Source organism: Bombus pyrosoma, linkage group LG8, assembly GCF_014825855.1.
Source record: "Bombus pyrosoma isolate SC7728 linkage group LG8, ASM1482585v1, whole genome shotgun sequence".
NCBI lineage: Eukaryota > Metazoa > Arthropoda > Insecta > Hymenoptera > Apidae > Bombus > Bombus pyrosoma.
In genome coordinates, this window is record NC_057777.1 from 4,251,172 (window position 1) to 4,268,749 (window position 17,578).

A 17,578-nucleotide genomic window follows, 5' to 3' on the forward strand; every position below is an offset into this window, starting at 1 on the left:
TACTATACATTAAAAAACTTGTCAGAGAGTATTCGTCAATGTCATCAACATCGCTCCAATACCTGTTGCACCCTCACAGGAACTCTCACCCTCGAATTCAATGAACCGATCACTCACGCCTCTTTCCACCTCTTACCAAAATCTCCTCACACTCTCCTCTCTTCCTTTTTGCTCGATAAAAACGTAGCAAAAATAGAGCAATTTATCTGGATCGTTTCAGTTCGTTAATCATAGCGGAACGGTTCGACGAATGGAATTACTTCCAGGCAACAATAGAATCACAGGAAACAAAAAGGGAGAAGAAAGCGTCGGAACGCACGTTCGAAAAAGGGTGGTTTTTCATCGGTTGCCAGAAAATTTCTGGATCGTTTTAGGTCGTCCGGACCGCGACGAAAGATACAATGTGAGTGGACGAGAATCGGGGTTTGAGCTTCACGGTAGAATGGAACGAAAACGACGATGAAGGGGAACATTCTCACGGCTGAGGAAACTCTTATTGTTGTTTCCGATACAAGTATAGGGGGCTCGCCTCGAGCGGAAAGTCACGCGACCAAAACGCAAAAAGGAAGAGGAAATTAGAGGGAGATCCGCTTAATTGCCGGCGAAACGTTTGCTACCACCCTGTTCATGCACCGTGTAACTGCTCTATCGACTCTGACTCCCACTTTCTACCTATAATCTCATTCTTTTCTCTCATTTTTGTTATTACACGCTCGTTTAAGAACGATTACGCCACTTTCCAATCTGTTTAGGCTACATTTTGGTTGCCGGGTGAAAAGTTTTTTCATTAGTGGGTAGCCGGTTGTTTTTAAGAGGGGATATAATTAATGAAGTTTCACTCTGTATCGTTTGGAGAAAGAAGAGTTGCTATCTATGTAACTAGCTTTCTTAACTACGTTATGGTCTTTGAATTTTTATATTCCAGTCTCGTTCTCGTTTTAACGTATAAGAAGATTCGTATTGCTTGGAGGAGGAGTTTGATACGAGAATGAAACTCTTAATCGTAAGACTCCTCCGTATTTTTCTCTCAATAACAAACTTTTCAACGATATGATCCTTAAAGATAAATTCAAACGATAAATAATCGCTATTATTCAAATAATGTAAACAAATTTACTAAAGAGTAAAATGGAACGTATTTACGCGAAGAAGCCTCGAAGGAGGATTATCAGAGAACGATAAAAATTCAACGAGAAGAATCGGTGCTGGATAGTGTTATCGGTGGATTCCTCTTAAATACGATGCAGGGAACACAAGCTGTTCCGATGGTAGCCACGAGCTGTCCGCCTAATGCCAACCAGCTTAACGTGGTACGCGTCGACCAAACAAAACCCTTTGCTCGCGGAATTCGTCACGTAGTAGAGATTTGTGGCTGTTCGCGAATTCACGCGGCCGATTACCAGATCATTACGTTACGTAACATCCTAACCACGGAGAATTCTTCGCCTCGGCCCTGCTGTTTTTAGGACGGTATACTACAATAGCGGATAACAGAAAATTTCATACTGATACATTATGAACTTTAGTAAATTTCATATCTTACGTATCTCTTAATCTATTCTCAATTTCTATATTTTATATATATACTTTTATTCTACATTTATTCTACATTTTTCACCATCGGCGACAGACATCTAATCCGTGATGTACTTAATATTATATTAAATATACAAATGAATAATCCAAGCTTTTTAATGAAATTCAGAGTCCGTTTAAAAAAAGCATACCACAAGCTGTTCAATCAAAGTATCGCTGCTTTTAATGACTTTGACCAATCTATTGGGTTGGCAATTAAGCGATTGCAGATTTTGTCAATACCATCTAATGAGAAATTAGCACCAAAAAAGGAGGACGTTCTGTGAAATTGCCGCGTGACGACGGTGGACCACACATTGCTTTGCTACGATGAAAGACGTCATAATGAGTCTTGCTCCGCACGTCTTGCAGCAGCCAGCTTATTCGCTAGACATTACTCCTTCGGATTACTAATTGTCGGATGCAACGCGCCTTGTCCGATATCCACTTTCAATTAGAAGATCGGACACAAAAATCACTTGACGATTGGATCTTGCCTAAGGACGCAGCATTTTTCCACCATGGAATTCATCGCTTACCTGATAGATGGCTCAAAGTTATAGCAACGACGAAATACATTTTGATTGAACAAACTTGCTGTACCTTTTTTAAAATAAACTTTGAATTTCATTGAAAAATTTGGTTTGTTTATTTATATATACATTACTTATTTATACGCATAATATTTATTCATTGCTCTTATTGATGGACTATTTCTGTATATTCATAATTTTTATGAACGCAATCAAAGAAATTGAATCTAGATACAAATTTGAACGTCATAATAAATATTTTTCATATTTTATAACGTTCATGTTTTACGTTTAAATTTCCAATGAATGTTGAAATTAAAAAATTTTTAATTTAAAGAAATCTACTTTTATCTTTCGTAATTGTATACGAAATTCTAAATAAAAACTTTATCTAATTAATATGACAGTAACAGATCGTTCGATATATCACCTAATTTACAATAGACGCTTTTCTCTCGAGGAGTCGTTGAACCGGATGAACAGACGACGAGAAAAGTGTGTTTCAAGATTGAGGCGGCCGTGCTTATTATTTTCGTTCATAATTAACTGCTTATTAGTAACGCTCGCTAAACGCACCGCGTAATGCATATTTATGTCATACAACGTGTATCGACACGCATCTTCATACGAGCCATGATTGTTCAGCAAAATTAACGTATTACAGACGAATAACTCATACGCGAATTAAAATCTCAATAAAGAATCATTGCTACAAATATCGTACCAACCGAAGAAAATTTATTTTAATGGTTCAATCTAACTATTAAATTCTTGCATAAGATCCAATTTATTTTAGACTTAATTCTTCAATCGAAAGCGAAGCTCCATTCATTGAAAAGTGCAGGTTTATTTATTAGAATGATGATTAATGTATTTATTGATGCATTATTTAAAAGGTAAGAGTTTATGAAAAAATGTTAAATGGTTTCTTTTTCCTAAATGTATTCTTTTGTAATCCCTTCTGATCTTTTATCAAGCTTAACGGTTAATATTTTCTTTCCATTATTATTCTTGTGTTAGGCTTTCGCTCATCACAAGCTTAGATAATAAATGGCATACAAATGTATTATAAATAGAAAAGCAGTATCTGTTACTATAAAAGTATATCAGTACGTATTATAAGTAAATATTTTTCTTCTTTTGGTATAGTGTTGATTTACACTATCCATTTGAGTGTTATCTCTATCCTTGGTAGGTATTGGTAATGAATATCGCATCGTCCTAAAATGTCATAAATAAAGATATGCTATCTCAGTATTCGAGGCAAATTATAAATATAGATGAAATGCTGGAGTCTGTTTAACAACTAGTATTTCATATGTCAACATATGGTAATCTAACATATCAACATATTGCTATTCTCTTTTTCTTATATCAATAGCTCGCAACAAATTTACCTCAAATTTGTTTCGATTAGGTTCAGAAGATAGTTAAAAATTATTTTTATACCCGCGCAAGACTCTAGTTTCTATCTTGTTGTTTATTTCTATTTTAATATATCAAATAGGTCTCAGCCTAGCACAGTATGATTTGGCGTAGCCTTCCACCAGATTTCCGCTTTAAATTCCTTTACCGAAAGAGCATTAGTCTAAGAAACGACCCAGTTAACAGATTAGAACGCTCATTAAAGAATTATAAAAGAACAGCACACAGAAAAGAAACAAAAAGAAGAAGGAGAAGAACGAAACGGAGAAACAGAAACGAATCGCAATCCATGGAAAATCAAATCGCTTCTCGTGCCATCTCTTTGAGATGGTCGAGAGACAACGATGATCTCGTAAAAACTAGCCAGATCCCCGACTGATACATCATCAAGGCTACGAGAAGATTCGTTCGTGACGCGGCTAACCGTAAGAATGTCCGGGAACAGTAGCTGACGAAGAAGACGAGGAACAGGAAGAAGAAGAAGAGGAGGAGGAGGAGGAAGAAGTCGATGGAGCGTGACTCGGTCGGATTCGACGAAAGTGAGAATAAACCGGCGAGGATAATGGCCAGACGATGGAAAAACCGCGTGGAGGATCGCGGAGGTGGCAGCGGTGGTGGCAGGGGAAAAAAAGCCCCTTTCACGGCTCTACCACCGGCAACGACTGCCCTTTCGATAGATCGAGTTTTTACGCGGTCGTAGAAATGCCAGTTGCTCGGCTACCGCTGTTCAGGGTCTCTTTTCGTTTCCAACAAAGGGATCTTTATACCCCTGTTGTCGACGTGTGAAGATAGAAAACAGCAATAGCTGGAACGCGAAACGGGTTATCCGATCTTCCTCTTTCGTATTTTGTTTTCTTCGTTTCTTTTTTTTTTTTGCTCAGTTTCTTCTTTCTGAGGTGGTTTCGAATAAATGAAATTAATTTAGGAAGAGGAACGAGATTAGGGGTAAGTTTGTAATTTTGTTAAATTTCTTGCAATTTTTTTAAATTAACACATTAGTATTCTTGCGAAATATTTTGAGACTAAAATGTTGCTTGATGTTTCTTATTCATCTTTGTTTCTTTCGTCGGCTCCTCTTTCAATTTCGATACCCTTTTTAGTCTTCTGTATTGGATGAAATTAATTGCATTTAATCAATTACATATTACAATGAATTTCATACATTAATTCCATTTATTAAGTTAAATAATTTCATTTGTTCAATTATATAGTTTCATTCATTCAATTAATTAATTTCGATTTAATTAATTTGATAAATTAATTTTCTGTACTATTTGTGCCGTCTAAAATTCTCTGCTTTCGTTTTGATCAAACGGAAATTAAACGGGGAAAAGATTTCGTAGAAACGACATCGCGTTGATTGAAAAACAGTCACGCAATAAACATTATAACTCCGGAGGTATCAGAGGGGGGGGGCCGAAGTATGAGGAAGTCGTACGCGTACGCACATTCGTTTTTTAGTCCTTTTGTATATATAATGAACTCTGCCGTTGGTTACACAAGACATTGTACAATAATGAAGCAATTTACTTCCGCCAAAACGTGACATTATTTATAATCCGTCCAACCGACGTGTTTTGGATATCATTGTAAAAATTTGCCGATCTTGTAATAAACAGTTGACATACCATCTACAAGTATAATGTTCGACATGTTGTAGGTTGAAAATCACATTGGAAAAGATTTAATTGTGTTCATTTAAGCAATGTTACTTTTCATGATTTCTTATGACGGTATAGAAATCAAAGAAGATATGGAAAATATTAAGAAAACTGTAAAGAATGGATTAATTAAAAAAAAAAAAAATAGATAAGCATAGTAAATAGGAGGAGAAATATGAAACAATACGAATTACAGAAATAGCGATAATGTAAAGAAAAATTTCTATATAGAGCAGAAAAGTTTATCATTTGTTTGGGGAATTTGAATAGCTGAATTTAAGTGTCGCAGGCATTAAAGATACGGAAAAGGTACCAAAGCGATTAAAACCGCTTTAAAAGTTATCGGTTCATATTCTTAGCCTTTGAAATTTCCTTTCTCGGAAATTTATTCGAATAACACATTTGACAAACAGTACAGTACTTCCTAATCTTTTAATGTTGATTAGTTTCTGCAAAATATTATACTCTATCTACACATTTTCTCTCACGATGGTATATAAGTCAGTCACATCGCTGAAAATTTGTTACTTCATGAAATTTATTTCGTTTTAATCGTCCTAAAAAAAATTTAGTAACCGACGTAATCACAACCGATGACCACAGTCACGGTAAACATGTTAAATACGAAATCCTTGTTAAAAACAGGACGAGAAAAAAATGAAATAAAAGAAGAGAAGAGTAAACATACCAGAGTAACGCGGTATTAGTGCACTGTAAATACGTTTTCAAATTCGCTATCTATTCTATGATATTCGTGTTTCCGTCCACGTGATGACGGTAAAGTGATTTTACGACGGTCCACGCTGTTTTTACGCCGATAATCCAACTATCTCGATTCAAAAACAACAGTAGTAGCTACCGTTTCTGACCAATCGTCAAACCACGCGAAATTATTACCAATACGACGGGACTGTTTTGTCACTGATAACACGGTACGTGATAATTCTCATGTAGAAGCTCGGCATTCGACGATGCTATTTCGATGATCGTCGTCCGTATCAAAGTTCACTTGGCCAATTAAGGCACTCCTTTCAATCGTCTCTTATGATTCTGTCCTCTTATCTTACATTGTTCTTTCCACGATTTCGAGTTTCCTGTTGCATCATCAAAGTAGATCGATTTGTAGATTTAATACTTTCTTCGAACATTAATCGAGTTTTGATTGATTTCAGAGATAACAGGGGGAAATTTAATTTTACTCGACCGTTTGACTGTTCAAAGTTTGAGGAAACGATTGCAATCAAACACAAGGCATTGATCATATTTAACTCCTTTTAATAGATTTGCGAACGTATCAACGATCAATGTGGATTAGCGGAATCACATTGAGAAATTTCGGAAGTTTTACATAGCAAAGTCGTATAGTTTCGATAGCACATAGATGTCTTAGAGATGGTTAATGATTTTCGTCGATTTAAATAATTCGATTTCACTGTTGGATTTGTTAATCGTTTAGATGACTCGATAGAAATGAAATATAGAAACCAACGAAATTCTGCAAATGGACTGACATAGAACAGAGAAGAAAATTAATATTTCCTTTACCAAAACTCCACCTCCTTCTTCCAATTTTTATATAATACTTACTTGAAATACTCTTCTAATTTTTTCTCCAAATTTCCACTAAATTTTTTATAAAAATATAATAAAAGGAAGGAAGAAACTGTCATAGAAACGATACTGATTCTCTAGAAGAATTCATAGAACAGAAAAAGAGAAAGCTAAACTTTCCTTCGCTAACAATAAGACTCGTCTCATTTTTCCAATATCTCTTTAACTTTTGTTTCGAATTTCCATCATAATGTAAATATGAAAATCCCCCTTCTCCCACCGAGAAAAGAGACGAAAGAAAACTGATAATACTTGGAACTAGAAACGATAAAAATTCGCTGAAAGGACACACGTAGAGTAATCCCCGAAGTGGTTCAGTTAGAAATCCGGATTACTTTCGCGATAATCCTCATTGTCCGATCTATCTGGCATAAATCGACACGGTAATGGTCTGATAGAAGAAATTCCCGAACGGTAACCGCAGAAGTATCCCCCGTGGGCTATTGATTTAAGGGAATAGCGAATCCATGACCGCTAACACACGCTTGCCTCTCTCAATTTCAATAAGCAATTGCGAGAACAACGGTCACGATTTCAACGTGAAACTAGATCGAACACGACGCAGCATAGCTTGGAATTCTTTTGCCAATCTCTCTTGTCCTTTCGGATCTCATTTTTTTTCCCTCCTTCTTTACTTTATTTCCTTCGTTAAACATGCAGAATAGTCATTTACAATTTAGAATTCATGTCCTGGTACTGACTTGACCACGTGTTTTCTATCGAGAACGATTTGAGGAGAGATAAACTAAACAGATAGAAAAAGGAATGAGTTGTTAAGAGATCTGAGAATGCAGTCGTTTCTTGTTGGAATTTCCGATAGAATTAGCGGAATAGAAGTTTCTATGGAGTTGAGATTTAATGCGTTGTAATATTACTTGTAATTATTTGAATTTTGTAATTTATTTTCCCTAATATTAGAAATACAAGAAATCTTGAGGATAAAGAGATGTATAATTATTTTCAAAATTGTTCGTTCTAAATTCTTCATTTTATTATACTGCCGAATGGTCAATAGCTACATAAATACTCTTAAGTATTATTTTATTTTATTCTAATAACACCTCATTACCGTGAAACAACTCGTTAGTAACAATTGTGAATCCCTATTCTTCCTGTTAGAATGATATAATTAATCGTCGTCTTTTTTCGCCATAGGAAAAAGAAAAATTCAATCGCAAAAAGTCAAGGGGATTTAGCGATTATGTATTCGATTGATTTTTCTAAATCTTTCTACAGACGGCATATCAAAGTATTGGAAATTAGAGTGTTAGTAAGCAAATCATGAGTTGAAGTATATGGTGGAAGTGATTCACATAATGATATTGTAACACGATGCAAGTTCTTTGTTTAAAGGAAAGATGCTGCGTTCCTTTTTGTAAGGCCGCATCTTTTTAATCAAAGAGAAGACCAGACCAAGGCAGCTTCATGAGCATATGGGTCAAGAATTCACTTGGCCATCTTCTCGTGCTAATTATAACTATTCTATATCGATTACGCCGAACTGCGCGGTTTCTTTTTTTAAGAAAACAGCCTATTTCTTCAACGAAAATTCTAAATACCCAAAGAATTAACCTACGTAACTGAAAATATTAACTTCATTTTGTCCGAAAAATCAAGCCACGTATCCATCAAGAATATCTCTGATCTCTTTTAATTACAAACGAGTTAAAAGCCAAACTACAACACATTAAACACATTAAAATTTGTTTTCCGCTCGATAGCTAATCTTCAACATTCTCAAGCCCTTCTCATACTCGTCTTAACTCAACCACGTTCTTCCCATCATTTCCGATCCGATGTTGTTTCTTAATATTAACAAATATTTCAAATTCGATTAAAATCCGAGAAACAACCGTCACTGGTACGTTTCTTCGTCTCGATTTTACGTCGAACATTTTCTTAAAACACTACAAATGCTTTTCGTCGCTAACATGATAGAGACTCGAGCATTAAAATTCGAGGATCGTAGCAGAATTAAAATCCGGCGCCCCAAAGGAATGTAAGAAAAAAATCGAAATACACAAGTTACCTCCTTCTTTTCGACTGTTGCGCGTCCCCATGGGTCTGTTGCATATGATGGGGCGACAGGTTAGGCCCGTAAGAGAGCAGCTGACCTCCGGCGCTGGGACACGCCGGCGGAGGCGGCGGGGGCGGCAATTGGTAGCCGACGGACGTGGCGGAGGGTATGTAATGCGATGGACCCGCTCCTGGGCCCAAACCTACCCCATACCCGCCTCCACCCGTCCCGCCCCCATACATACCGCTACCACCAGGGTACTCTATTTTGTCGGCCTTTTTGCCACTGTAATCAACACCGAAAGCTCGTACCGAACACCTCCCAGAAAATGTTACTTCATTTAGTTCATATAAAGAGTATTAGATATTCATCCTCCGTATTAGATATCCACATAAAACGATGATAAAAATTGGTTTAACTTGCCACTATTTTAAGTTTTCAGAGTTGGGGTTATATTAAAGTAGCAGAATTATTTAGTTCGTTTAATTCGTATAATGAATATTAAGTATTCATCTTGAGCACCGAGTTACTGAACGACGATAAACATGTTTTTTAAATTTACCACTATTTTATGCTTTTAGAGTTTACTGTATTGGATAGCGGAGTATCAGTTCATTTAATTGGTGTGATAAATATTAAATATTCATTTTGAACGGTATAATTATCGAACGATGATATTTCATTCGTCAGTGTTTCATGGCTTTAGAGTTTACTGTGTTGGATAGCGAAATTCTATTTCGTTTACTTCATGTAGAAGTTGTTAAATATTCATTTCGAGCACTAAGTCTTTGAATAATAATAAAGATTTCTTCACAGTCTTAACAGTGATAAAACTTTCTCGCTATTTTAAATTCCTTCGGCGTACTATGTGGTTTTGGTAATAAATTTTAGTTAATTATTAAAGACTTTTCTGTGGCTGTTTTAGCGTCGAACGTTTATTACTTGCTTATCTTGGAAATCTTCCTGTGGAAAATTTTTGTTGATCGAAGATCTTGAAGTTGAATTAGATGTAAGCTGATTGGTAATTGTTATTCTGAGTCTTGGGAATGCTGAAGTCACAGCATTTTTCTGTTATCCAGAGATTTGGCGTTACCGTGTTAATTCTGAAATATTTCTTTCGGCTTCTACAAAGACTACAGACATCAGACTCATTTCTGGATTATTCATAGAGTGTTCATTAATCATGGATTTATGCTGAGCTTTTACTGAAAGTTTCTATCTGACATCAGCGATAATCTTGCTTACAAAGTTCTAGAACCTACATATATTTCTCAATCATCTGTTGCGTTGGAATCCTCAAGACAATATCCCTGAATCCTCGATCAAATTATGAAAAGTCAGTTGTCACAGCTGAATCTCACAACCACGTACAGTAGACTGAAATTGTTCATAAAGGTTCTTAAATCAGTTCATCATCTTGCTACCTCTAATCTCAGTACGAGATTCTACGTGGTCAGTTTAAAAGAAATTTTACTCCATGTATTCCTCCGGTTATCGCGAAATCTCAAGATGGCCCACAGATTGCACAGGAAGTGTCCACAGGGATTACCTGGATCTTCCACTCTTCTCTTACAGTCCAAAGCTAGTCTACTCTCAGCTTCAACTCGAAACGCATGCCCTTCTCATCGACAATCTTCTTACAAACTTCTTTCATTATAATTCTTTCCAACTTCTTGCAATCTAAAATCATCACACGTTATTTTGTACAGTTTTTCAAAAATATCCTTCTTACTATGTGAAGTTTCACTTAATTTTATTTTTATAGTTACACGACTTATTGGAGAAGCTCCATCGACGAGTTTTCCAAGAAAAAAATTCCTTTTCTTATAACTATTTCATATAGTTTTGTTTTATGGTTCTCACAGAAGCTTCTCAACAAAAAACAAAAAATATCTTTACCGGTATGTCGAGTTATTGCAATTTTATTTTACCACCTTTACGACTTTCATCTCTGAATCTTCCAATGTTTCTTGCTGTATCAAATTTTCGTAACTTTATTTTATGATTTTTGCAACAAGAGATTTTTCCAAGAACAGAATTCCTTTGTGACTCTATTCGACGATTTTCAAAGGAATTTCATTGGTGACTTCAATTTTCAAACTAGAAAATCCTTTCTACTGCGTCATACTTTTGATAAAATAATTTTATTTTATGATTTTTATAACAGTTTCATTGGTAAGAATTCAATGATCATCTTTATGGCAATTCCATTGATGTGTAATTCGTATTGGATTGAAAGATTCGAATGGGAAAAGTGGAGACCGTTCGTTCACCTTGGCCAGGGTTATCTTCTCGTCATCTGGTTCTAGCAGAGATCTATGCTCGACGAATCTTTGATACTTTACACCCGGTTCACAACGACGCGGCGGGCCTGTCTCTGCCAGATATTCCAGGCCTGTTGCTCGTAGATATCCCCAGTGACTTTTTTCCAGAGATCCAACAGGTATTTATGGGTGACGCGCGCAGGAATTATCCGTGTCTCCTCCAACCTTTATTCCAGCTTTTCCAGCAATACTATCGTGGATATTTCAAACTTATTATTTGTTCTGTTTTTCAAGATACTCTGAGCCTTCGACTTCTCTGTAATTTTAAGCAACTTTTCAAAGTTGAATTTCCAGTCATAAATATTTCTTCGATAATGCAATGACTGTTTTGCTCGATGTTGTTGCGAAAAGTCTCATTCTTCAGGATTGTTCAAATCTTCAGATTTTTCTGTAACTAAGTGTAATTAGACATTGACTTGTTCAAAGTTGCATTCTTAATGAGAAATATTCTAACAAGAGATGGTTACTTCTGTGAAAAGTTGAGTACATAGCTCTATAACAGTATCTGGAATATTTGATGGATTTTATTCAATCCTCGAGCTGGAAAACCTCAGCTATTTTTCAAAATATTCAAAATCTCTACTTTTGCGATAATGATTATATTATTATTAATTATACTTGGATATTAATTCGGCGTTGCACTTCCACAATGGATATTTCAGTGATAAACAGTCATTTCCATAAAATGTTGAGTCGATGATTTTTTAACTATTTCGAGTGTTCGGACAACGCTATCTTTTCAGCTTTTCTAGTAACTTGATATCTATTTGGAAACCGTAATCCAAAGTTGCTATTTCAACAAGGAATATTTTGAGAATAGACAGATTTCTGTAAAAATTTGCATAAAAATTGCAAAGTTTGGATTTTTAACTGGAATATTCAGAACATTGATTCAGTTTTCAGTTAAAGTTCAGTAAAGATCCAATTTCTGGCACGATTACAAGAAGCTTCGATGAGAATAAAAGGCAACTCGATGGAACGAAGATTGTTCAATATTGGCAACTTTGGCGTCATTTTGCAGACAAAATATTTTCACTCGAACGTCGTGAGAACCAAGTAATCTACACCATTGACCCTTGAATCTCGTTGCTGGCTCCATTAGAACCGATGTGGAGACCTGGCTCGACTTCTTCTCGATAGATCGTGGTTCGATTTTTGAAACAGAAATTCAACTGCAGCTTTGTCATATGACAATCGGCTAAACACTTTGCGAGATTAGTTCCAGTAATCAGGGTAATATTACTTCTTCCAGTAAATGCAAATAATAGAGCCTTCTTCACCAAAGGAAATATTTTTCCATCTTGCTCGAAGAATCTTCTCGATCGGTCTTATTCCAAACGTAAATAACAAAGTTTTATTGTTGCACTTTACTTTTAGATAATGTTCATCAAAGAGAGTACGTTTGCCTGTTCGAGGAATCTTCTCGATCAACAGCACTAACTCGCGAATATTTCACACAAAATACAAATCTCAATCCCATCAGAATGCTCAGCTTCACCAAACCCAAACAAGGCACAAGTCTGCCACGAAAGAATCCTCACATATTCAAATGCACCTGCGACAACCCCACGACTCACGAAATCTCCAAACCTCCATCAAGTTGCAAAAGTTCAAATCCAAGCCGTCCAAACCTTTCTCATAATTAATCCCGCCACGATTACAACCTCACCGTCGCACTTTCACCATCGATGAACAATCTTCCATAATTGAAAAGAAATGTTTAGTTTATATATTTACGTATATTGTATTTCGTCCGGACGTCCAAAACCATGAAACGATTCGAAATAACGGTGAAGGAAGATACTCTGGTGAAAGAAGCGAGGCAACGCGACGGCACGTGCTCGAGAGTAACTTGAGACGATCGATCGACGGATCGATGTTTTTGATCGCGATTTTCGGTCCGGTTGAGACGAAACGAAACGAAAGGAACGAAAACGCGGAAGCACGTTCCTACTCGGACGGATGGGTCGCCGACTAGTCACCACCCACAACTCGCCAGTGACTGATTCCACCATAGCCGCATAATGTGCCGCTGTGCTATACCCCGGTAAGGACTATCACTTCTCCCACCAGAGAGCCGCGGAACACAGCCACTGTGTAAAGCATGACTTTTAACCGGGATGCATCGTCCTCGTTCCGCACGCTACATGCTCACGAGGAGGACGACCAGGATCAGGATCGCTCCTGCCGGTGTGAAGTCGCAATGGAGAACAGTTTGAACGATGGTGTTTGCGGAGAAGGTGGAACCTTTTTTTTTTTTAGAAGATTTCGAAGACTATTCTGGAGGAAGTAAAATGTTTGGTATCTTCTTTGTTTTTAGCTTCTCCTAGGAGCTTTTGTAGAATCTTTTTCGTGAATTTCTCTCATTATTTTTGAATTCTCCTGGAAAGATTCATTAGATAATTTAGTGCTTTCGTAATGCATTTTGATTTGCAAAGGATTTGAAATTTTTGTGTAATGTCGCATACTTGGAACTCCTACGATTGTCTCATGAAATTCCATAGAAGATTCAGAGGTTCTGCGCGTATCTCTCCTCTGTGAAAGATTTGCAATGCCCGTGATTTTCTTTCGGAAGAATTTCCTTGATCTTCTCACTCGATCTACCTGTCCACCAAGTGAAACTTGGACAAGCAAATGAAAAGAAACGAAAACTTGTAGTTTCCAATTCTACCAAGACGGCAGATAGCAACATTCTAATAGGAAACTTTGTTTGCCTATTGTGTTACTTATTAGACAGATGAAACGAATTATTAGAATAAAAGGAGACAGGCTAATGAGAGCCACCGAAGGAAGTAAGTTATTACATCGAATCATTGCTGTAGTTATCGTTTCAGATAATGTATATTTTATGTAATAGACATTTATATAATATCGGTATGATTTTCTTTATAAGTGATTTGTGATTTAAGCGGTATTACATTTTTATTTTTCTTTGCATAACTTCCTTTTCCCAAGAAAAATAACTGTAGCGGCACATGAGCTAGAGGACAATTCGAATCATGTTGTTGTTTTACCTCGGATTATCAACATCATTAGGACATACATAATAAAATAATAAATAAACTCCGGGCGAAACTATGTCGCCGCTACGTGCAACCGCCAAAAAGGTCGAATTTAAATTTTCCGGCACTCCCCGGACCAGTATAAATAAAGGAACGCAAGGTGACCAGTTTTTTCAGTCTCAGTCTCGAGCGATTTTATTAGCGATCAATACACAGTGTTTAACGAATCAGTTAGTACCGAGCGTCTTAGCGAACATTCTCTGTATTTATTAATTATTTTAAAATATATTTGACGGTTTCAATATCGAGTAATCTCGTCATTTAAACGGCACGACCAACCATCCTCTACATAATAAACTTTGTATAAACATAAAAAATTACAGCTTGCATTCTTTTTGTGTTGGAACGATTGGACGGCTGAAACGGCTATAACGCATTCCTAATTAATTTTTATTTTTAAAAATTTCTAGGATATAAAATTAATCACGGGATACTAATTTCCTATGTCATTTCAACAAATCAGGAAATCTTGCTTTAATATCGCAGAAACTTAAAAAGATATAGATATTTAAAAATTCTAGAATTTTTTAAATTCAAATAATATTATATTAAATTAAGATAAATCAAAATTTTGAAATTCCAGGCAAAGTCTTAAAGCTTTAGGAAAGAAATCCAGAAAAGGGAAATTTTTTAATTTTGCAAACTTAAATTGGAATAAATTACAATAAATAAAATTTCAGAATTTTGAAGAAATTATCTAAAATTGTATATAATTTTAATAAAACAAAATAAATTATTAACAATTAATATTTATATTAAAAAATCAATACTGAATTTCATTAGTATCACTAAAATTCTGAGTTTCTAGTAATTATTCACAGTATCTTTTTCATCTTTGAAGAAATTTACCGCTTCAATGAACAAGAAGCTTATCTACTGATCGTTTATAGACGATTAACGTGCAAATGCCCAGTTCAAAGAGCCATTTCAAGGCGTTGTAACGTTCGAGAACCGTTTACAACGGAGGTAAAGGTATGCAACACTTACGATAACGAAATGTTTCTAGCGCGATGTCGCAACCGCTTGTACGAACGAATATTAGCGGGCATCGACAACCCAGAAAATCGCCTACCATTGTGCCAGGCATCGCAGCCGGGCTCATTGTCGTCACTGTAATACTTCTGGGAATCGTGTTAATCGAGAACGACTCAAAAATTCCTCAATTCACAATGTATGTCGACAAAAATATTACACTATCTGTTAAAAATAAAACATTAGTAACAAAACCTTCCTATAAAATATTTTCTAAGAAATAAAAAATTCTAGAATATTTTTAATACAAATAAAATTAGATTAAATTAGAATAAATCAATATTTAAGAATCCCAGATTTTTATTTATCATTCTTTAATTTTTTTTTTCAATTAAAATTTGATAAAAAACGGAGACTCGATTAATTAAAAAATATAGAAGACAATTTAAAACACAGTAATAATATAGTAATGACAATAAAAGTAATAAGAATAATTAGTGATATTTGATTACTAGAACCGTGATAAGTAAGCAAGATTGGGAATGAAAATTAGACAAGAGGTTTGTGCTTGATTAATTGAAAAATGTAGAATTAATTTCGATAATAATAATTAATAATATTATGTATTTAAGTTGTAATAAATCAAAAAAATAATTTTGAATAAAAAATTACGCAACAACATAAAACTTAACTAATTAGAAAATGTGAAAGGTAATTTGAATAGTATGTAATAGTATTTGATAAGTGCAATTGTGGTAAATAAAAAAATAATAATTTCATTAGGACTTACCCAACATGTGACATGCCAGCACAACGCTTCTGCGTCATCTTGTTCGGGTCACTTCCTAAAACAACTACAAATAGTAAAGATCTTGTCATGATATTAGTATTCTATAAGTATTTTTTATATTCATTTTACACGAAATAATATATAAATTGCTTTGATAAAGTATTACGAATGTAATATCATTCAAATAAATATATATATTACTACATGTATATACTGTTTCCTTTGGTATTTTATCGCTCAAATTTTAACAACGATTATTAAATTGTGAATGTATATGCATTTATGAAAAATTTATATATGTAAGAATCTACAGGTTGCACATTATATATAAAAATATATAAACTGTAATAAAGAATGAGATAGATCTCCAACGTTGCATTTATCCACAGTTGCAAGTATATGAATGTATATAAACATTCGCTGTCTACAAATTATAATACTTATATAAATGTACCTATGTGTGTTACTATCAAGACAGATTAACAAAATTACAGAAACTTTCACCCATTTCTAACCAAGCTTCATTTTTGTGCATCAAAACTTCACATATAGGTCCATACGCGCTCTATCACCAAAATCATTACTTAAAGATAGGCTAAAGAAAATAGACGTTCGCACTATACTAGAGCAACAGATTTGCATGTTAAGCATGGTAAATCACACAGAAAATAATTTGCATCTTATGATAGAAAAACGTCCCACTTAGGGAAAGATGTTCTAAAATTCGTTTGGACATCATCACTTTACAATTCCTCTGAATTTGTCAAAATTTCAACATAAACACTGTTCGCAAGAAAAAATAAGTTTTCTAAAAAACTTTTTAATAAGATATTCGCGAGTAGGTTAAATTGGATGAAATGAGAAAATACTTTCAATGTCAAACAATTTCGATACTTACCTGGTATGGAATGGGCGATCGTGGATACAGTGAACATTCAGGTAAAATTTGATCGTTACACCGTGAAACACAAAAAGGATGTAACAGTCGATTGAACTTTCACGCGAACACCTCGCGATTAATTCACTTTACTTAACATCAAAACTGGGTGTTTACACTCAGCAGTCGCGCCATTTTGAAGTTTTACTCGGAATTTTATTTTTCCTGAAGCCTTCAACCACGAGAAGTGAAATTACATCGACCGCAGCGCAATCTGTCGGCCAATTCGTGAAAACGTTCTGCGTCGAAATATGTATATACATATGTATATGTAAATAATTAATAAATATTAGTTTTTTTGTTTTATATTCAAGCTTCTAGATTAAAAGGCGTGTCAATATCCCAAAATTTTCCATTACTTTTTATATACTTTTGTTCGTTATAGTATCGAAAGAATAACTAATTGTTTATACAATCGATTCTTAGCTATTATTTAAGAGCATTCAGATATGTTGAGAACAGCAATTGAATCTACTAATATATGTCAATGTTGAATCAGCTAATTAAAGCGATAATTAATTGAAATATATCTTTTTAGATGTTAATTATCAAAAAGTTGTATAATTAAAAGGCCTAGTGGCGTCACCTACGAACACTTTTATTGCTATTGCTAGGTCATTGAATACAGTATCGGATGTGCTTCAAAGGTTCTGCCAACTGTTTTTTGGACA

General features: G+C 35.0%; 1 protein-coding gene across 11 annotated transcripts in view; it reads right to left on the bottom strand.

Moving 5' to 3' along the window:
• Positions 1–17,102, bottom strand: part of LOC122569976 (aryl hydrocarbon receptor nuclear translocator homolog) — a 46,771-nt gene extending 29,669 nt beyond the window's left edge. For 2 of the 11 annotated variants that reach the window (XM_043731722.1, XM_043731719.1), the window contains exons 1-2: positions 16,869–17,101; positions 15,971–16,021 (exon numbers count right to left, since the gene is read on the bottom strand). In XM_043731722.1, the coding sequence (XP_043587657.1) occupies positions 15,971–16,008 (38 nt within the window). In that variant the 5' untranslated portion in view covers positions 16,009–16,021; positions 16,869–17,101. Of the gene's footprint in view, positions 1–8,834; positions 13,142–15,970; positions 16,035–16,868 lie in introns of those variants that run through there. The other 9 variants (XM_043731720.1, XM_043731716.1, XM_043731717.1 and 6 more) reach the window with 8 other exon arrangements.
• Between the last annotated feature and the right edge of the window lie 476 nt (positions 17,103–17,578).